The 18,746-nt window shown below is 45.6% G+C and overlaps 1 protein-coding gene across 2 annotated transcripts in view; it reads left to right on the top strand.

Moving 5' to 3' along the window:
• PRKCA (protein kinase C alpha) overlaps positions 1–18,746 on the top strand; it is a 408,132-nt gene that overhangs the window by 325,813 nt on the left and 63,573 nt on the right. For both annotated transcript variants that reach the window (XM_066386622.1, XM_066386623.1), the window contains 3 exons: positions 4,907–5,063; positions 6,147–6,281; positions 6,521–6,617. In XM_066386622.1, the coding sequence (XP_066242719.1) occupies positions 4,907–5,063; positions 6,147–6,281; positions 6,521–6,617 (389 nt within the window). The remainder of the gene's footprint in view (positions 1–4,906; positions 5,064–6,146; positions 6,282–6,520; positions 6,618–18,746) is intronic.

The raw sequence follows: 18,746 nt of genomic DNA, 5'->3' as shown, positions 1-18,746 counted from the left end.
TGCCCACTTTGGTATCTCTGTTAGTAGTAAAATTTTCTAACCGCCCACCAGTTCCACAGTAATGGTGATATATAAAGTAGGGAAGTAACTTTACTTTATAAAATTTATAAAGCAGAGTTACAGCAAGTTAAAGCATATAATAATAATTACTACCTGACCTGTGGTGGCGCAGTGGATAAAGCATCGACCTGGAAATGCTGAGGTCACCGGTTCGAAACCCTGGGCTTGCCTGGTCAAGGCACATATGAGAGTTGATGCTTCCAGCTCCATCCCCCTTCTCTCTCTCTCTCTCTCTCTCTCTCTCTCTCTCTCTCACCTCTCCCTCTCTGTCTCTCTCTCTCCCTCTCTCTCTCCTCTCTAAAAATGATTTAAAAATTATAAAAACATTTTTTTTAAAAATAACTACTTACCAAGTACTTTATGTCGGATTTTCGCTAAGTTTGGCAGAATAAATCTTTGTAAAACAACTTACTATAGTTAAATCTATATTTATACTTTGGCTGCTCCGCTACCGCCCACCATGAAAGCTGGAACGCCCACTAGTGGGCGGTAGGGACCAGGTTGACTACCACTGATCTAGAAATGAGAGGCAAGAAATGAGCCATGGGGCTCGTGCTGGGTCTGCTCTTGGACCTACCGGCACTCATAGACTGACATGCCCCACACCTTCCCTGCTCAGTGCTGGCGTGTCCCTCACCCCAGGATACGTCCCCTGGATGGGGTGGGGCTACCAATGGACTATGACTTTGGGTCTTACTTGAGATGATTTCTGAAGGTAATGAACTGACATTAAAAAGCATTAAATTACATGGTGAGAAAGTTACTCCCCTTACAATTGTCTTTCAATCTAGGAGAAGACTCTCATCTGGGGCTGGAATATTCTTAACACTTCAAAAGGCTTGTTAATTTCCCCTTTGTAACCAAGAGCAGTCTCAGGCAACTTATCATCTAAAAATAAGGAGCACCAGTTGGCTTTCCATTGTATTTATTTTTGTGGTTACTCTCTATGGAAGACAATCTTGGTTTTCCATTTACCATAGTGATCAATTTTGAGTGGTACATTTTTAAATGTTGAGTGTTAAAAAGTGAGCAGACTTTTTCTTTAGCGTGAATGATGGTCTGAGTCTTCATGATGCGGGTGATGCCAGTGCAGGGACCACACGTTGAGAACGATAGCAGGTGCATTCAACGACTCCATGTAATACTCAGCTGGGAAGCTTACTGAATGCTAATGCCTGGGTCTCAGCCCAGACCAATTAAATCAGACTCTCTGGGTGGGGTGGGGGGAGCAGGCATCAGTAGTCACTAGAACATCCCAGGTGTGTCCAGTGCGCAGCGGAGGTGGACACCCAGCCCTCGTGTATCCAGTCCCAGTGGCACCTGCAGGGCAGCTCTCTCGCCACCTCTGGCTCCACATTGCCATTGCATGTTCCCTTCTTTTTTTTCTTTTTTTTTTCTTTTTTCTGAAGCTGGAAACAGGGAGAGACAGTCAGACAGACTCCCGCATGCGCCCGACCGGGATCCACCCGGCACGCCCACCATGGGGCGACGCTCTGCCCACCAGGGGGCGATGCTCTGCCCATCCTGGGCGTCGCTCTGCCGCGACCAGAGCCACTCTAGCGCCTGGGGCAGAGGCCACAGAGCCATCCCCAGCGCCCGGGCCATCTTTGCTCCAATGGAGCCTTGGCTGCAGGAGGGGAAGAGAGAGACAGAGAGGAAAGCGCGGCGGAGGGGTGGAGAAGCAAATGGGCGCTTCTCCTGTGTGCCCTGGCTGGGAATCGAACCCGGGTCCTCCACACGCCAGGCCGACGCTCTACCGCTGAGCCAACCGGCCAGGGCGCATGTTCCCTTCTTTCTCTCTCCTGCCTTCTAGCCCTTTCTCTCCTCGTCCACTTTTTTTTTCTCCTCTTTCTCTCTTCAGGCTTCCTGCTTCCAGCTTCCCACACCTGTTCCTGCTTCTTGGTTGAAGACATTGCTGGCAGCACACAGTACAAACACATTAGAAAAGTTACACATCATGCTGCTGTTCTTCATGGCATTTGCTTGCCAGTTCATAAGCTGTCAGTCCAGTTCTGAACATCCCTTCAGGTTCTGTCTGTGCCAGGAACTTGTATTAACAACAATGATTATAATCAGTGGGCTCTTTTTGTGCACCTGTCGCTGTTCTAAGCACTTTGTGCATATGAACCTATACAGTCACAGTGAGGCACGATTTTCCTGATGAGGAAACTTGAGGCACAGGGAGGTTAACTGTCTTTCCCAGTTAGACAACCAGGAAGTGGCAGAGCCCAAATTCAAATGCAGGCAGGCTGGCCACAGAGCCCGCATTCTGAGCTCTGGGACCCCAACGGGGTTGCTCCCAATCCCAATTCAGCTACTCTGGCGTGCTGTTCTCTGTGCAATAAGAATTTGAAATTTGGACTCACTGTCTACTTCAGTGACATTTGGAATTGATAACTTCTTTAAATGCTCAGCTTAAATGGTAATATTCCCGTAGAAAGCCCAGAGCTTTAAACCCTTTTGGGATTTGAACTTATCATCGTTCAGGAGAGATCAGCCTTAAGTGGGTTCGTGTGTGCTGGCTGTCAGGACTGTAAGGTGAAGAAGATAGAGCCACACCCACAGTTATTCTACAATCAGCAGAATGCTTGGCGGCCTTGATGGTTCCCCATGAGCTTACCTGAGATGTAGCCTTCATATTTGACCTGCGGGGCTTTTTCTGCCGTATGGAAAGGATCTGATTCTCATTCCAGCGCTTTATTGGAGACCTTTGGCTCATTTTAATTCCTTGTGGGGGAGCTTTCTTTTTATATTCAAAGTTTTAATCTTTGTGATACTTATTGGCTCAGTGTTTTAGGAGACCGGTTCTTCTGTGTCGCATTAATCACCTTCTGCCTGAGCGTAGGGGAATTCTCTGGTAGCCAGGTCTCCTGGAGGCCACCTACCCCACTGAAGATTTTGAAATTGTGGGAGTGGGGATGAGTCCAAAATATGGTGGCTAGGGCGTGGTGAGCATTCACATCATGGAATCTTTTTCTTCCTCCTCCATTTTCCAAGTCACCAGCTACATAAAACACACAGTACCTAATTTCAATTCTCCCAGCAATCCTGTGCCACTGGAAATATGCCTCTGTTTTTTAGATCAAGAAACAAGCTTGTGAATGTGCGTTTCTTAGCGCTTGGGGTCACATGGGGAAGGAGGCAGGAACTACAGGCAGCTGTGCTGAGCTGCACAGCTCACACCTGTCCTGTCCAGCCCCCACGGGGTCAGGGTGGATACTGTCTCATGGGGGAAATTCTCAGGAGGTCAAATAGACTGTGAGGAACCTCTGCTCAGTTTCACTGCAGCTGGTAGACCCAAACCAGCCCCCTACTCAGACCATTTGAATAGGGTCCCCTTTGTCACCTTTCTGTGCTGACACTTCCAGGAAAGAAGAATATACAGCTGTTGACCAGCAGGTGTCACTCTGTGTCTTCAGACAAGTATGGGCAATGCTGCCACCCCATTTGTGCCCCCAAACCCGACATCTTTACCATCCTTCCATCCCCTCTTCTCTCCCTGCCTACTACCAACTCAGCACCTCCTAAAATTCTTCTGATATTCTCAATTGAACAATTAAATTCTGCTCATGACCTATCCTAATAGGCTGGAGCAGCAGCTCTGCACCGTCCCTGTGCATCAGAACCACCAAGGGGCTTGGTAAACGCAGCATGCTGGGCCCACCCCTACAGTTCTGACTCAGTAACACCTGTGCTGCTGGTCCGGGGGCCACTGAGTGACATGCTGGGCTCAAGAGCCCGGTCCCAGTTGGATGTGTACCTGTGGTGTCTGGTGAAGTAGAGACTCTGATGATGGGAAATTTCAGCCATGCTGGGGAACGTTGTGGAGGGAGACATGTGGAGTCAAAGCCTTTGTCCCCTCTCGTCACAGGGATAATGGCCTGTTTTATTGACACACAGTGGCTTTAGCTACTCCCGCTGGAATAAGCTCTGCCCACTGCATCTTTGAGCATTGCTCCCTCAGTGAGTGAAACGGCCTTTCCTCCTCGTTATTTTGGAGTCCTGGATGAGTAGGTACTTCTCCGACTAGAATGTGCATTGGAGTCACCTGGGGGTCTTGTTGAAGTGAGAATTCTGAGTTTGTAGTTTTGGGGTGGGACCTGTCTACATGTTGAATGAGTGAGCAGGTGATGTCCCAGGTGCTGCTGATCTGTGGGTCTGTACGTGATGTAGTAAGCCTTAAGCACACCTACCTGTGCGGCATATTCTGCGTCACGTGTCTGTACACCCATAGCTCTTGCCCCTGCTGCACTGTAGAATCACCCGGGGGGGGGGGGCTTTTAAGAAACCAATACTTGGGCCACACCCCTCAGAGACTCCCATTCAGTTCTGAGCATTGGCGTGGTAAATCCCCTCCCAAGCGATTCCAACATACGGCCCAGTTAAAATCACCACCCTTTACAAAGAAGAGAGATGAGTCGTTCTGTCAGCTTAAGTACACGGATGAGATCAGCTGATTGCTTTGCTGGGGGTGGGGCGTAGGCACCAGTCTCCTGGAGAAGGGCTGCAGACAGCACCTGGGATCTCCGTAAATTCCAGGTACTGCTTCAGCAGGTTTGGGGTGAGTCTCAGGTTTCTGGTTTTCTAACAGGCACCAGACGTCACTGATGCTTCTGGTCCAGGTTGATACTGCATCTTTGGGCTTGACCACAAGGGCCCATACGATGCCTGTTATATCAGAAGGTAGCTTTTCTCATGCTGAGGGGCAGTGGCTTCTGGGACCTCCTCTCCCCTTAAACACCATTTTGACATGTGATTCATTCAGCATAGTGCTGACACTGGGCATTATGGGTCAGTTCTCTTTTATATATATATATAACATTTAACCTTCCTTCTCTCTTCACAGTACAAGACGCAAAAAACCTAATCCCCATGGATCCAAATGGACTTTCAGACCCTTATGTGAAGCTGAAACTTATTCCTGATCCCAAGAATGAAAGCAAACAAAAAACCAAAACCATCCGCTCCACACTAAACCCGCAGTGGAACGAGTCCTTCACGTTGTAAGTTTCGTCTTCCCTTCTCGGTCAGCTCCCCTCCCTGCACACCACAGGGCTGTCCACCCTGTCGTTAGAGACTGAGGGGGGCTTGTCATGAATGCCTCCAAACATGGCTTCACCCCTAAGACTCCCAGACTGCTGCTCGGGGGCAGCTGTTGTCACTCCTGTTTAATGGACAGTAACTTGGTTGACCAAGAGTTACATGATGCTGGCCCCAAATAATTATCAGTGTCTACTCTGTACAAAAACTCTCTTATGTTATAGACTATATAAAAACAGGTAAGGAGTAAAAATAAAAATTTAAAAAAAGTAAAATGTGTCCCACCTCTTGCTGAACTGAGGATGTTCTGAGGGTTAGGGGGTGATGTAAGGTAAGAAGGGTAAGAATTTGAATAATGACTTTTAAAACGTGGAATAAATGAGTAACATTGATGCTACTGTTGCCACTGAAATGGGAAGATCATCCTTACCTTTAAGCAAGGAAGACTTCTTGGAGGAAGTGGCATTTAAAATGGGCCTTGAAGGAATACAGGATTTCAGAGAGAGCGATGGGAAAGAAGGAAGGAGTTAATGGGAGGAAGGAATGGCATAAGTAAGTCAGGGGTGAGGAAGCATAGACTGAAGCCAAGCACAAACAAGTGATCCCCTTTGTAGACTAGAGCACAGGTGGCCGTTTACCTATGGACAACCATCAAGGTCTCTCTCGGTCATATAGAACCGAGGCCAGCAAGCTTTGCTCTGTAAAGGGCCAGAGAGTGACTATTTTAGACTTTACAGGCATACAGGCTCTGTTATAGGTACACAGCTCTGCTGTTCTAGAGTCAAAGCAGCTGTAGATGATATGCAAACAAATGGCTGTGTTCCAGTAAAACTTTATTTAAAAAAACAAGCAGTGGGTCATAGTTTGCTAACCCCTCGTCTAGAGCGTTGGTTGCCAGAAGGCTGGTACTTTGTTGGCAGTGGGGATTCTCAGGAAGAGAACGGAATATACTTTTGATTTTTGAATCTCAAGCTCAGATCATGAGCCTGGGGTAACCCAGGAAACCATGACCGAGACACCATGTCTGTCTGTGTGTTCATTTGTAGCAAATTAAAACCTTCCGATAAAGACCGACGACTGTCCATAGAAATCTGGGACTGGGATCGGACAACAAGGAACGACTTCATGGGATCCCTTTCCTTCGGCGTTTCGGAGCTGATGAAGATGCCGGCCTGTGGCTGGTAAGGAAGCCCACGGGTACTGTGTCTGTGTCAGCCAAGGGCCAGGAGTCTCAGAATGTCAGCACGTTCAGAGACTAAGAAACAAGCTGACTTAGGTCTAAAACGACCCTCGACTCTGTGTTTCTCTGGCTGGCATCTCCCTGCAGGACGCATTTCCGAAGCTGCAGGGGCGAGAGGTGGAAGGAGACGATTGCTGCACCTGGGGTCTTGACACCTCTTCTCTCCCTTGTCTCTGAAAGGTACAAGTTGCTTAACCAAGAAGAAGGTGAATACTACAACGTACCCATTCCGGAAGGGGACGAGGAAGGAAACATGGAGCTCAGGCAGAAATTCGAGGTAAGGACCCCCACCAAACCACTGGACTCCTTCCTGGAGGAAGTGTCCCTTCAGCAGGGCCAGACTGTTGTGGTCACACTGCTGAAAGGCGAAATGTAATTTGAATGAGGATCTGTTCCTTTATTCAAAACTGTAAATGTCACTGAATCACCTTCCTTCGCAAGCTGTTGACATTTATCTATTGTCATTTAGAGAGTGGATCCTGGAAGTGTCCTAGAAAAATTTCTTACAATTTCTGTGTAAGAAATTGGTTTGAATGTCTTGGGGAGAAGGGCAGGATTCCGAATGCCATATTCTCAGTAGCAGGAAGGGCCTTACGCCTCCAGATGGCGGGAGGTCGTTTGGTCGTAAGTTGGGAGTTTGTTTGGGTGTAATTGATTGACCACGCTGGTGTCTTAATTTTGGGGCAGGCTGTTCCTTTTCTTCCGTTTGGGTGTCTGTATTTGCCTTCTGTCCCAGGGTCATCTGCCTTCTTTCTTCTTCCTTTTTCTGTTATCCCTTCTTCTTCCTCACTGCTCTCTTTTTTTCCTCCTCTCTAACCCTACTTCTCTTTTCTTTCCAAACTTCTCAGCTTCTAATGGACCCCTTCTCTCTGAGCCCCTGCCTTTAGTTCCAGATCACAGCTTTCCATTTTGCTGCTTCTCTCATCACCTGCATTGCGCTTGCCGGGGACTAGATAGAATAGCCGATTCAGTCTGTGGAACTGGCCAGTTCTTTTGTTTGTTTGTTTGTTTGTTTGTTTTCTTTTTAATTTTTCCATTGACTTGAGGGAGGAAGGGAGAGAGAAGGGAGAGGGAAGGGAGGAAGAAAGAGAGAGAGAAGCATAACACATTCCACTTAGTTGTTCCATTTAGTTGTGTACTCATTGGTTGTTTCTCATACCTGTCCTGACTGGGGGGAGGGGGTCGAACCTGCAGTGTCAGCATGCTAGGACGATGTTTTATGTTTTATCCACTGAGCAACCTGGCCAGAGCTGGACAGGTCCTTTTTGAATCTTTCTCTTCCTCGGGCTATGGGAACTCCCTGGAATTCCCCTACCCCGACCAAATGCACCCGTACCCGCACAAGAGTGCCAGTAGCTGCTCAACTATGATTAAAATACTGACACGCAGGGAAGGCTGGTCTTATTTCCCTCCTTCTCTTGTTTCCTTCTCCCAGACAAGCTTTCATTCCAAAGAAGTGTATAGGTCATATCCAGATAAAAGGAATTCCAAAGAAGGTAAAACATAAAAAAAAAAATAGTCCAGTGTTTTGTTAAACTGGTAATTGGTGAAAGTGGATACTGATTGCAAATGATGCCCTCAGGAGCACAGATGGCTGAAATGAGTCATAGATAATATACCTAAATGGCCACTAAGAGCCGGCCTGAGGCCTGATGAGACAATAGGGAGCAGTGGGGACTGGGGTGAGTGGTGAGCCAGGCTTTGTCGGAAGGTGCCGCCTCTGTGGCCTGGCACCCGAGGGCTACTGCTGTGCACAAGTGAGGGTCTGGTTCTGCAAGAGAGGCAAAACCCCCACATTTTTATATGATATGTTTAGATTTCTTTTCACATTAGCAGCTAATTAAAACTTGAACTCTGGGTAAGTCAAACACACATCTGTTGCTTTAGGCACAAGTAGGATTCAGCCAATGGGAACCAGCTTGCAATCTCCGCTCTTTAAAAATAATAGAAAAAGAAAGAGGAATATATGTATATATGTATGTATGAACATAGATATGTTCTTTCCAAAGAAGCTTCACATATTTGGAGGCCCACAGGGATGAACATTAATTAGGGTTGAGGTCGCTTCCAGTACCTGTGCCAGCAATAGTCCTTTTCTTGTTTGCTTCCTTCTTCACTTGCTTATCTGCTGGCCCCTATGCCCCACCACTGTGGACAGGAACCCCGTCCCAATGTCACAGCGATCCTATGAGAGGCGAATCCTAGAGAGAGTTTAGGGACACTGGGTGCCCCAATCAGGGGAGAGACCCGAGGAGCTAAAAAGACCCTTACTAAACATCACAACGTCATATTGGTCATTAGCAATCCAGGGGCGGGGAACGCATTAGCAGGAGGAACAGCTTTGGGGCGTCACGAGGGTGTCACTCACAGGAGTGTCTGGGACTGGGCTTTGCTGCCGGAGGAACATTAACCCACTTTTAACGCTTCATTTCTGCGCTTCTTGGTGAGTAGCCTTCCTGTTTTTCTGGGCAGCGAGTCCAGCTTTCTTATGGAGGTCAGAGTTCCAAACTCCAAAAAACCCCCAAAAAACCTGGGCCAGAGGGCTTGAGGCTAGAAGTGCAGCATCTCTCCAGAGGCTGGTCAGCAGCCGTGTGTGTGTGTCATGCTGGTGACTGTCGTCTGTCCTGGGAGGGCTGCGCATGTGGCTGTGAAGCACCAGCCCAGTGGCGGGTGGCATCAGGCCGGACAGGGTGTGTCCGCTGAGCCGTGGCGGGAGGGGGCTGAGTGTCAGCTCTCCAGCTCCCAGAGTTCCGAGCTCGGAGCTCACTGAGTTCCATGCATGAACTGCATTCCTCCTTTTTCTTTAATTGCCTTCCAGCTTGTACTCCCTAGATTTTACTGGAATTCTATTAGTTCATTTACTTAGAGCATCTGTAAAACACACTGCAGGAAGACTGAGCAGAAAGCCCCAAGATGATGGTGTCGAAAAGATGTGGAGAATGAGAACTGCCTGTAAAATGGGGTGTGCGGGTCAGGTTTCAGGCAGGGGCTTACTCCTGCAACGACTTCTTGCCGAGGTTTATAAATGGGATGGTTGCAGGATTTCCCCAGTGCCAAACTGTTGGGAAGTGATGCGCCCATTGGGGCAGGAACACCATGTCAACATTTGAGGACTTCTGGGTGACAGCCTGCCTTCCCAAATGGAGTACCATTTAGGGATTGGGGTGCAATTTGGGGGGGCTTCCTTTAGCCCCCACCCCGTTCACTCCCTCCCAGTCCCCAGCCACAGTCTGGTTGCTTCCCACTGTCTGCAGCCTCCCTCCTGTGTCCTCTCCATAGAATTGCCATCCTGGCTGGCTTTCCATCCTACCAGTCCTTCCCCTGACCTCACCCACTCCTCAGAGGGACTTCCCCGCCCTCTGGTAACGGTTTGATTCAGCTGAGTCCTTTCTTTCTTTAATTTAAAGATCAGTGATGAATCACAATTGGATGGAACACAACATGATGGCCGGTCCTTTTAGGACCAGAGCTTGCTCAGTGGGATTGCTCAGCCAGCCACTAGGGTTTCGTCTTTGCACCTCCAGCTCCATTTTCTAGAAAGAGTTCACTAAATGTGGTTTTTAAATCCTTCCCCAGAAATCAAAAGTCATTCCATCTGACGAAAGGAAAACATGATAATAAAGACACCCGAGTATTTATAACTCTGCCACTGTGTTTATTCTCATCTAATAAGAACATGGAAAACATTTCAAATTGCTGGTTGATTTTGAAGATCTTGGCCAACAGAATGATCAGTGAGTGAAGCCCTTGGGAGCCAAGGACATTCCCAGGATGGTGAGAAATGAGCTTGCTCTGTTACGCATCCTCCCACCAGAGCAGCCTGTCTGCCTGAAAGACAACACAGACCCGAACCTTGGCCACAGCCTTCACGGACAGTGTGTCTAGGGGCCTTTAACCTGTTCCATCTTTGTCTTCAAATAAAGTACCAGTGGTCCCTGAGTCACAAACAAAAAAAATACATAGTTATTTGTTCAATAATGTTCCAGAAAGAAATAAAGCAACCTGTCCCTCCTGTCTGCGGGGTACCTGTGGACCCTGCTTCAGATCTTTTTGGAGATTGAGGAAGGAAGCTAACTGAGATATGAGCAGGTGGTAACTCTTGTGCTGGTCAGCCACACCCCTGCACCTCCTAGCGCTGGTGAGGACATCAAGGTGCCTGTTCTTCCTCCTGCTCCTGGAGGCTTGTGGCCACAGGGCCTGCCTTCCCTGAGAGGTAGCCGGATATGGTTTGGTCCTTGCTCACCAAACTTTCTGTAAAGGGTCACATCATAAATATTTTAGGCTTTGCGGCCTAAGGTTTAAAGTAAGTAATTATGAATTAGGGGGGTCTCTGTTACAGCTACTCAACTCTGCCTTTGTAAGATAAAAGCAACCATAGACAACCTGTAATCAAAAGGATGAGGCTGTGTTCCAATAAAACTTTATTTACAAAAGCAGGCAGCATGGACCCCAGTTTACCAGCCCCTGGCTCAATCTGTGGACTCTAGAATCCAATCCTCGTTTCTGCCACTTAAGAACCATCTGACCTTTCTGTGTGTCCCCTTCACTGTAAAAAGGAACAATTAGCAGTATTTACTTAATAGTAGTGTTTTAAAGATTAAATTAAGTAGTCAATAGAAAATTCCTTAAAGCAATCTTATACACAAGTGTTAGCTCTTATCATCATTATCATCAATATGTCTCATTGCAGAAACTGGGTTAGAGAGGGTGCTTTTATTTTGCCTTTTGTTTTTTACTTCTGAAGCTTTACTTTAAAAAAAAGTTCATGTTGAAAGTATGCACTCAGAAGTGGGCATGTTCTGTGCCCTGTAGTGCAGCCTTATTATGAAATGGCATATTAGTGAGAGCATTGCCAGCATTTACGACATTGTTTTTGTGGGAAAATGTATCTTTGTGTACATTCACATGGATTTCTGGAACATAACATGTTTGTAGATTGGGAACTTTGTGTGCCTGGCAGTGGACCAAATAATCTCCAGACAAAACAGGGTTTTAGTGACCGTCAAGGGAATAAATAGAGTGTCCCCCTGAGGGGCCATCTGCACAGACCTCATTGCAGTGGTGTAGGGTCCTCATCAAAGGCTCAAAGGTGAGCACGTCTGTATGGGGTGTGACACAGTCCACACCAAGCACGAACACTAAGGATAGTCACGCTGTAGGTTCACAACAGAAATGGTACGGTTTAGTTACTTTATTGCTGATTCTGTTCATATGAAAGATCAGTTCTTCTATTGTTTTCATGTTGTTCTTTTGATCTTTTACAAAATCTGGGGTCTGGACCATTCACATCTTGATCTATGCCTCAGGAGTTATCTGTCACATTCTACTTCCCAGTTGGGAGAATCTTCTGATCATATATCTTTTACTGGTTCCAAACATCTCCAGAGGATTTCCTGTCATGTGTCCATTTCTGTGGTTATTGGTGAGCTTGAGTATATTCCTGTTGTGTTTATTAGTCAGGGAAGGGCTGATCCTTCCCTCTGGGCTATTGGGAATGTACCTGCCTCCCTACTGGGGGTTGTCCTCGAATCAATACAGTAGGAGGAGGCTTGGGGAGGAGAAAGGTAAGGCAAGTCCCAGGATGACTTTCGGCCCTTACATTGGAGCCCGCCTCTTCCTTCCCTGATCATTTTCCCTCCTCTGTCCCCTTCTCCTCTGATGCGGAGCCTTCCTCCTAAGGCTCAGCCCCTTGTCCCCACGGCAATTTCGTCAACCCGGAACTCCTTCCCCTGTCCCGCTTCCTGTAGGGAGATGGGGCCAGAGGGGCACTGACCCTGGCCCTGGCCCTGGCTTCCTCCTGCCGACAGCACCGAGGATGGGCTTAGAAGTCACTTCTCTCTTCTTCTCTTTTCCTATTCCAGTGTTTAACCACAGAAAACCTAAATTCCCTTATTCCAATCTCACATCGCAATCACTGCTTCTAATTTGTATTTAGGTGACTCTCCTAGTTAAAATGGACTTTAAATGAACTCCTCACCCCCGGTGGGGTGGCGTGTCGCCTCCACGTGGTCCCAGTTATTGGAAGTTCTCATCTAGAAGAGTCAAGCAGCTTTCTTTAGAGGAGACTACACCATCCTCTTCTGCTGATGGTCGAGGCTTTTCGTCATTGTCATTGTTTGTTTTAGATTTTTTTAAGAACAGAATAAGTTAAAAGCATGTGAGCCTTTTCCTGTTTTTGACCATAACTGTCACTGTTATCTGCTGCTTCGCTGGAGGGTAAGTTAAAACCAAATGTTAAAAAAGCTAAAAAGCAAAACAGACATATTCGTAGCTGAAAGGCAGCCTGCTTTGGGCTTTATCTGTAATGGAATAATGCTGTCAAAAAAGAACGTGATAATGGAATGTCCCATGAGAAAGCTGACAGATGATATAGCATCAACTCTTTGGAGTATCAGCGTTCAAGAAAACAGGATGAATCTATTTAAATTGCAGGCTCCCTTGAAACGTGTGTGAGCTCTGTATAGGGAAATGCAGGTGTGCCTTGAAGATACTGCAGGTTCGGGTCCAGACCCTTGCCGTAAAATGAGTTGTAATCTTTTTGCTGGTGGAGGATCTTCTTGTCTTTAATTTGTAAAAAAATAAAATAAAATAAAAAAATCAGTATCTGTGAAGTACAATAAACCAAAGTATGCATATACTTTCAAAGCTCTATAAAAAGGGAAGTTCCTGGTCAAGTGTGAAATATGGTGACTGCTCTTGGAGGGTGATTTTGACTGCCATGTCCTATTGCGTCCCTTCCCAGAAGCAGGAGGGGATGGCATTGACGGGGATGGCACTGAGAGTGGCTGAGAGTGGCAGTGACTCTGGGGAGCACACAGTGAGCTGCTGTGCTGAGCACTATTATTGGAGAAGTGCTATTGCATCCTGGTTAAGGGCCCCAGCTCTGGAGCCGGTGCTGCCCGGGTTCAAGTCCTAGCTTATCTACTGCCCAATTATGTGAACTTGGGCAAGTTACTCAATGTTTTACTGTGGTAGTCTAGAAAGACTGTACAATTTGGAATGATTAATCATGGTTTCACACCCCAGCTCTACCTCTAATTACCGTGTTTCCCCATGTATAAGACATACCCCTTTTTGAAAAATTTGGGGTCTGAAAATTGGGTGCGTCTTATGCAGTGGTTGTCAAGTCATTTAAGAAGTGTGGCATTTCAGATGCCTTAGATCAGTGGTTCTCAACCTGTGGGTCGTGACCCCCGGCGGGGGTCGCGACCCACAGGTTGAGAACCGCTGCCTTAGATGGAACTGAGGGTCAGGCAATATATGAAGACAGTGATTTGTCATCAGACACAGATGAGGACAAGCTAATGGATGGGAGTTTTGACAGTGATGAGGAGTTGTATGAATTTTATGATGAATAAAACTTGAGTTCAATAACTTTATGTAATACTTTTTTTTTTTTCAAATTTCGGGCCCCAGAATTGAGGTGCATCTTATACATGAGGAAATACAGTAGCTAGTGACCTTTTCTTCTCTTTTTTGAGACTTGGATAAACAATATTTGTGTATGCAAAAGAGGTGCTACTGAGAGAAGTTTCAGAAGCTTGTTCTGAGTGTTAGAAATTGTGTCAGGGAATCATTCTTGAGAACAGACCCCTGGCTTGGCTGCCCCGACAGCCACAGCGTTCTGGAAGCTGAAGCTGAACTCTGATTCTCACATCTTGATGTTTCCAGCAGACGGGCTCCCCGGCTGGTCTCAGCCTCTCCTTCGTGGCACACAGGAGGCACCTCTGGCTTGTTTGAACTGGATGCTTACCAGATTGGGAGATTGGCCCATCTGAGGGACCTGCCCACTCTGCTTACCCTCTCAGTATCAGTGCCACCCCCAGCTTGCTGCGTGCCCATGAGTCATCCATGCCATGCCCTGGAACCTCAACTTGACCCTCTCAAAAGAAGTCTTATTCTCTCCTCAGAGACCACCATCATCTTTTGCAGCTGACCCATAGCCCCCTTTCTCTGCAGAGGGTCGAGGAAAGCCGGAAATTCGACCCACTGGGGAGGTCAGCCTCGAGGAGCCAAGCCTGTCCATTTCTGTGGCTTGACTACATTGTCAGCTAAAGAGTCGCATAATCCATGCTCTGGTTTCTCTTCAGATAGTATAAATCTTTCGCCTTTTAAAGAGTTGCATAATCCCAAATTCCAACACGTGAATAAACTGCATTTTCTCTTACCTTGAAAATCCTTAAGGGCTGCAATGGCCAATTCACTAGCCACTGGCCACAAGTGTCTATTAACCACTTAAAATGTGGCCAGTCTCAATTGAGACGTGCTATAAGTATCAGATACACACTGGATTTCCAAGATTCAGTAAAAAGAAGAGTATAAAATGGCTTACTCATAATAATTTTTATATTGATTATATACTGAAATAATATTCTTGATCTATTGACTTAAATACATATTTAATAAATTTATTACTATTGATAAATATATTAAGTAAATATTAACATTAATACTTAATAAGGATCAAATTAAATATATCAAATACATATTTAATAACAATTATATACTTGATCTATTAGTAACTATATCAATTTATTACTAAATATTGGCTTTTAGTGAATATACTATAAACATTAAATGAATATAATAAATAAATATATTAGTATTAAATATAGTATTAAGCTACATCTTTATTGAAATTAACATCACCTGTTTGGTATATATCTAATGAGATTACTAGGAAAGTTAGCATTACATATGTAGCTCACATTGTATTTCTGGAGGGCAGGGCTAGTCTAGAACTTCCCTCCAGATGAAGAATAGTTTGCTGTGGGGTGGGGACTGACATGCAAAACCCATGACTTTCTAATATATTTTTCCTGGGCTTATAAATCATTTGTTTTCAATAGACCTAGATTTCAGAAAGCAGATTCCTTCTAGATCTGAGCCTGTTACCAGGCCCTAGGAAGGATGTTATTTGCATGGCCAAGTAACTATCGATATATTAGAGACAAGGATGTAACAAAGCTGCAGTAGTATTTGAGTGGCCTATTGATTGTAACTGCACACTTTTCTGTAATAGTCCCAGAAGTCACAGTGAAGTCACAGTGAAGTCAATATATTGAGATCTTCTGGTGAGTTAGAAAGCTCAGAGCAAAGTCTGTGGGAGTGAAGACTTGGAAAGCCACAAGTTGTCTTACCTCTGAGACTATAGGACATGTGTCACCTAAGGGCTCTGAACCCAGGAGCTACATTAATTGTAACAGGTATTTTCGAAATAGGTGACACTAGTGTTTGATGGCTGAAATATTTTACTGAAAAGACTTGTTTGAATAGATTCTACAGAATATCCAGTATTCTATATCTGTATTTAGATTCTGGTCAGACTCTGAAGCTGGGTTATAAATGACTTCCTTCAAAATAATGTGTTGTCTGTGTCTTTGCAGTTTTTGTATTAGTGACCATTCAGAACCACATCAGGGTCCAAGCCCAAAGAAGCCAAAATAAAATTAATAATCATGACCCATTATCATGAGCTGCTATGTGAGGTTGGTCATATAGGTCCAAGAATACTAGCAGGATGACCCTGGAGACCCTACAGTTTGCCTAAAGATCACATATATCTCTCCTTTTATTCATTCTGTGGAAACATTTTGAGATGATCCATATTGCTAATTAACAAGCTAATATGATCCAATTGCTATTATAGTTAAGGTATTTACATTCACAGACTGAGATTCCATTGCTAGGTTCATGTAGGAAGAGAAAGCATTTTTGTTTGCCGTTATTGACGTTGGGTTTTCCAAAAGCCTCTGTTGTCTTTGAAGACATTATCTAATTCAGACTGTTCCTGTTTGGATAGGAGAGAAAAAAAAATAGTTCATTGGAGACCCTCAGATAAATTGTAGCTATTTGTTGATTTGATCAGGCCTGCTAGTGTTACTATGGAAACTGAGTACTAGCCAATGACCTTTTGGACACTAAACAGAAAATCTATTTGTTCCTGATACGGATTCTGGGGGGGAGGGGGGGGTTGTTATTTTTTTGTTTGTTTGTCTGTCTCAAACTGCTTAATTACTTTCTGAACTGTGTGATGTTAAGGGGTGAAAATCTATAAAATGCTCATCAGTTGAAAGAGAGGTATTTTGATCTTTGTACTTCAGTTCTGACTTGGAAGCAAAATCTTACATTGAAATAGAACAAGGTTTAGTGTTGGAAATCATTTTCATGCTTTCATTACATGCTTGCCGATTGAAGTTAACCCCGCCACTCAGCTGAGCAAACTCAAAGGGAGCCTGTGAAAGCAACTGCAGCTTTTCATCAGTCTGTAAGGAAGGGTGAATGCATTTGTATTATAGTATGGGCAGCATATTTTCCGTTTATCATATGGCAGTGACTTTGTTGAGAAACTAAGAAAAAAGTTGTGCATCCAGTTGTCTGTTCCATCTTCATGAATTCCTGAAAGAAGCCTTGTGTTTATAAGCTACAGGGGTGGCCTTATGGGTGGGTATTGCTGGTTAAATGTTAGAAGTGGCTGGCACGAGCACCCACAGGAGATTTGTGGGTACTGAGAATGCTTGCCTCTGTTGGGAAGGAATGAAAAGGAAGGAGGATAAAGCCAATGTCATTGACACTAACACAGTCATGGCAACTCCTCTTTGACACAGGTCTTTATGGCTCCATCTTATGCGCCTAAGAAGTTAAAAAGCCCCCTAAAAGAGAAAAGCCTAGGGTAACGGTGACACCACCCATAACGCTATTTGCTCTTTTTCTCAAGGACTGTGTCCCATAAAGAATTAGGGTTGGGCATCTCTAGCAACATCAGTCCCAAGATTCTGAACTCCCTGGTATCTTGAAAAGGGAAGCCCTGACTACCCTGGTGCTCTGGATCCTTGCAGCTCCAAGTATGATCATGGCCAACAGCATCTGGGGGCTTATTAAAGATGCAGAATACCAGACCCTATTCTAGATTTCTACTGAGTCAGATTCTGGATTTTAACAAGATGCCCCAGGTCATTCCTGTGCCCATTAAAGTTTGAGAAGTTCTAGTCAAGAGGATATGACCTGCTGACTAACAAGGAAATGAATCCTAGTTCTCCAGGGATGGGGGAGACGGTGTGGATAGACTTCATCATTCCCAGTGTTCGTATCAAATAGGGCCAGGATCAGTGTTTTTGTATGGCCCTCAAGCAACTAAGACTTCTTTTAATATTTTTAAATGGCTGAAGAAAATCAAAAAAGGATATTCTTTGTGACACTTGAAAATTAGATGAAATTCTAATTTCAGTGTATCTAAATAGAGTTTTATTAACACAGACATTTTATTTATTCACTGATTGACTTCTTTCATGCTATAATGGTAGAGGGTTGCATCTTTGCAAAAGAGACAGCATGGCCCATGAAACCTAATGCACTATCTGGCCCTTTAGAGAAAAAGTTTACTGACCCCTAGAATAATGGAGTAACAGGATATTAGGACTGGGAGGGGTGTTTAAAATCATCGTTGTTAATGGGAAAACGAAAGCGCAGAAGGGATTTAGTCAGGCTCCCCTAGCAGGACCAGATCTCTGTGTGGGACGGCCTTCTCTCTCGTTTCCTGGCCCAGCCGCTGCCTGTGATACCACCTTCCTCTCCGTGCAGACACCCGTGTTTTCGTGCATCTCAGCACTCACTGTGTTCCCTGGGAAAAACTCTCCCTTCTCCTCCCCACTTCCCTCTGTCTCAAGGACTTCAAATCCCAGCCATACCTTCACATAATTCTCAAAGCTTTGTACTGGTCTGAAACGTTATAGTGCGATCTAAAGACTGCTCACTTACTGGACACACCTGTGAGGTGCGTCACCATCGTGTTTGCAGAGTCAGCACCCCACGGTCCTGCTCTGAATGCTTTGGAATCTAAACATCAGGCCCCACAAGGAACCCACCTTTTCACCCAGCTTTCCATGACGTCCCAGGGGAAGGTGTCTGAGCTCACGTGTCTAGGAAGGTGACAGAAGCCATCCAGGGCAGAGGCCACCGTGCAGCCCAGAGGGCCTTCCTCTCCTTGTAGACTTAGAGCCCTTTAGCAGTTGGGTAAAACTAGACGTGATGGATATGGTCACTCTCGGGGATAGAGCAGCTCCTTTCTCACACTTCTCATGGTTACAGAAATGGGGAGTTCTGGACATTTCTGCCGCTGAGTGTCGCATCTACTCTGTGTCAAGCACAATCCCTGGGGATAAAGAGGAGTTAAGACACGAACCTTGTTCTTAAGAATATTGCTGCCTGACCAGGCGGTGGCACAGTGGATAGAACATCAAATTGGGATGCAGAGAACCCAGGTTTGAAATCCCAAGATCATTAGCTTGAGCGCGGGGTTGCTGGCTTGAACATGGAATCATAGAAAGGACCCCATGGTCGCTGGCTTGAAGCCCAAGGTCGTTGGCTTGAGCAAGGGGTCACTCACTCTGCTGTAGCCCCCTGGTCA

The sequence above is a fragment of the Saccopteryx leptura genome, chromosome 5 (genome assembly GCF_036850995.1).
Source record: "Saccopteryx leptura isolate mSacLep1 chromosome 5, mSacLep1_pri_phased_curated, whole genome shotgun sequence".
NCBI classification, from domain to species: Eukaryota; Metazoa; Chordata; class Mammalia; order Chiroptera; family Emballonuridae; genus Saccopteryx; species Saccopteryx leptura.
Note: the sequence above shows the minus strand (reverse complement) of the source record. Positions and strands in the feature narration are given on the sequence as shown.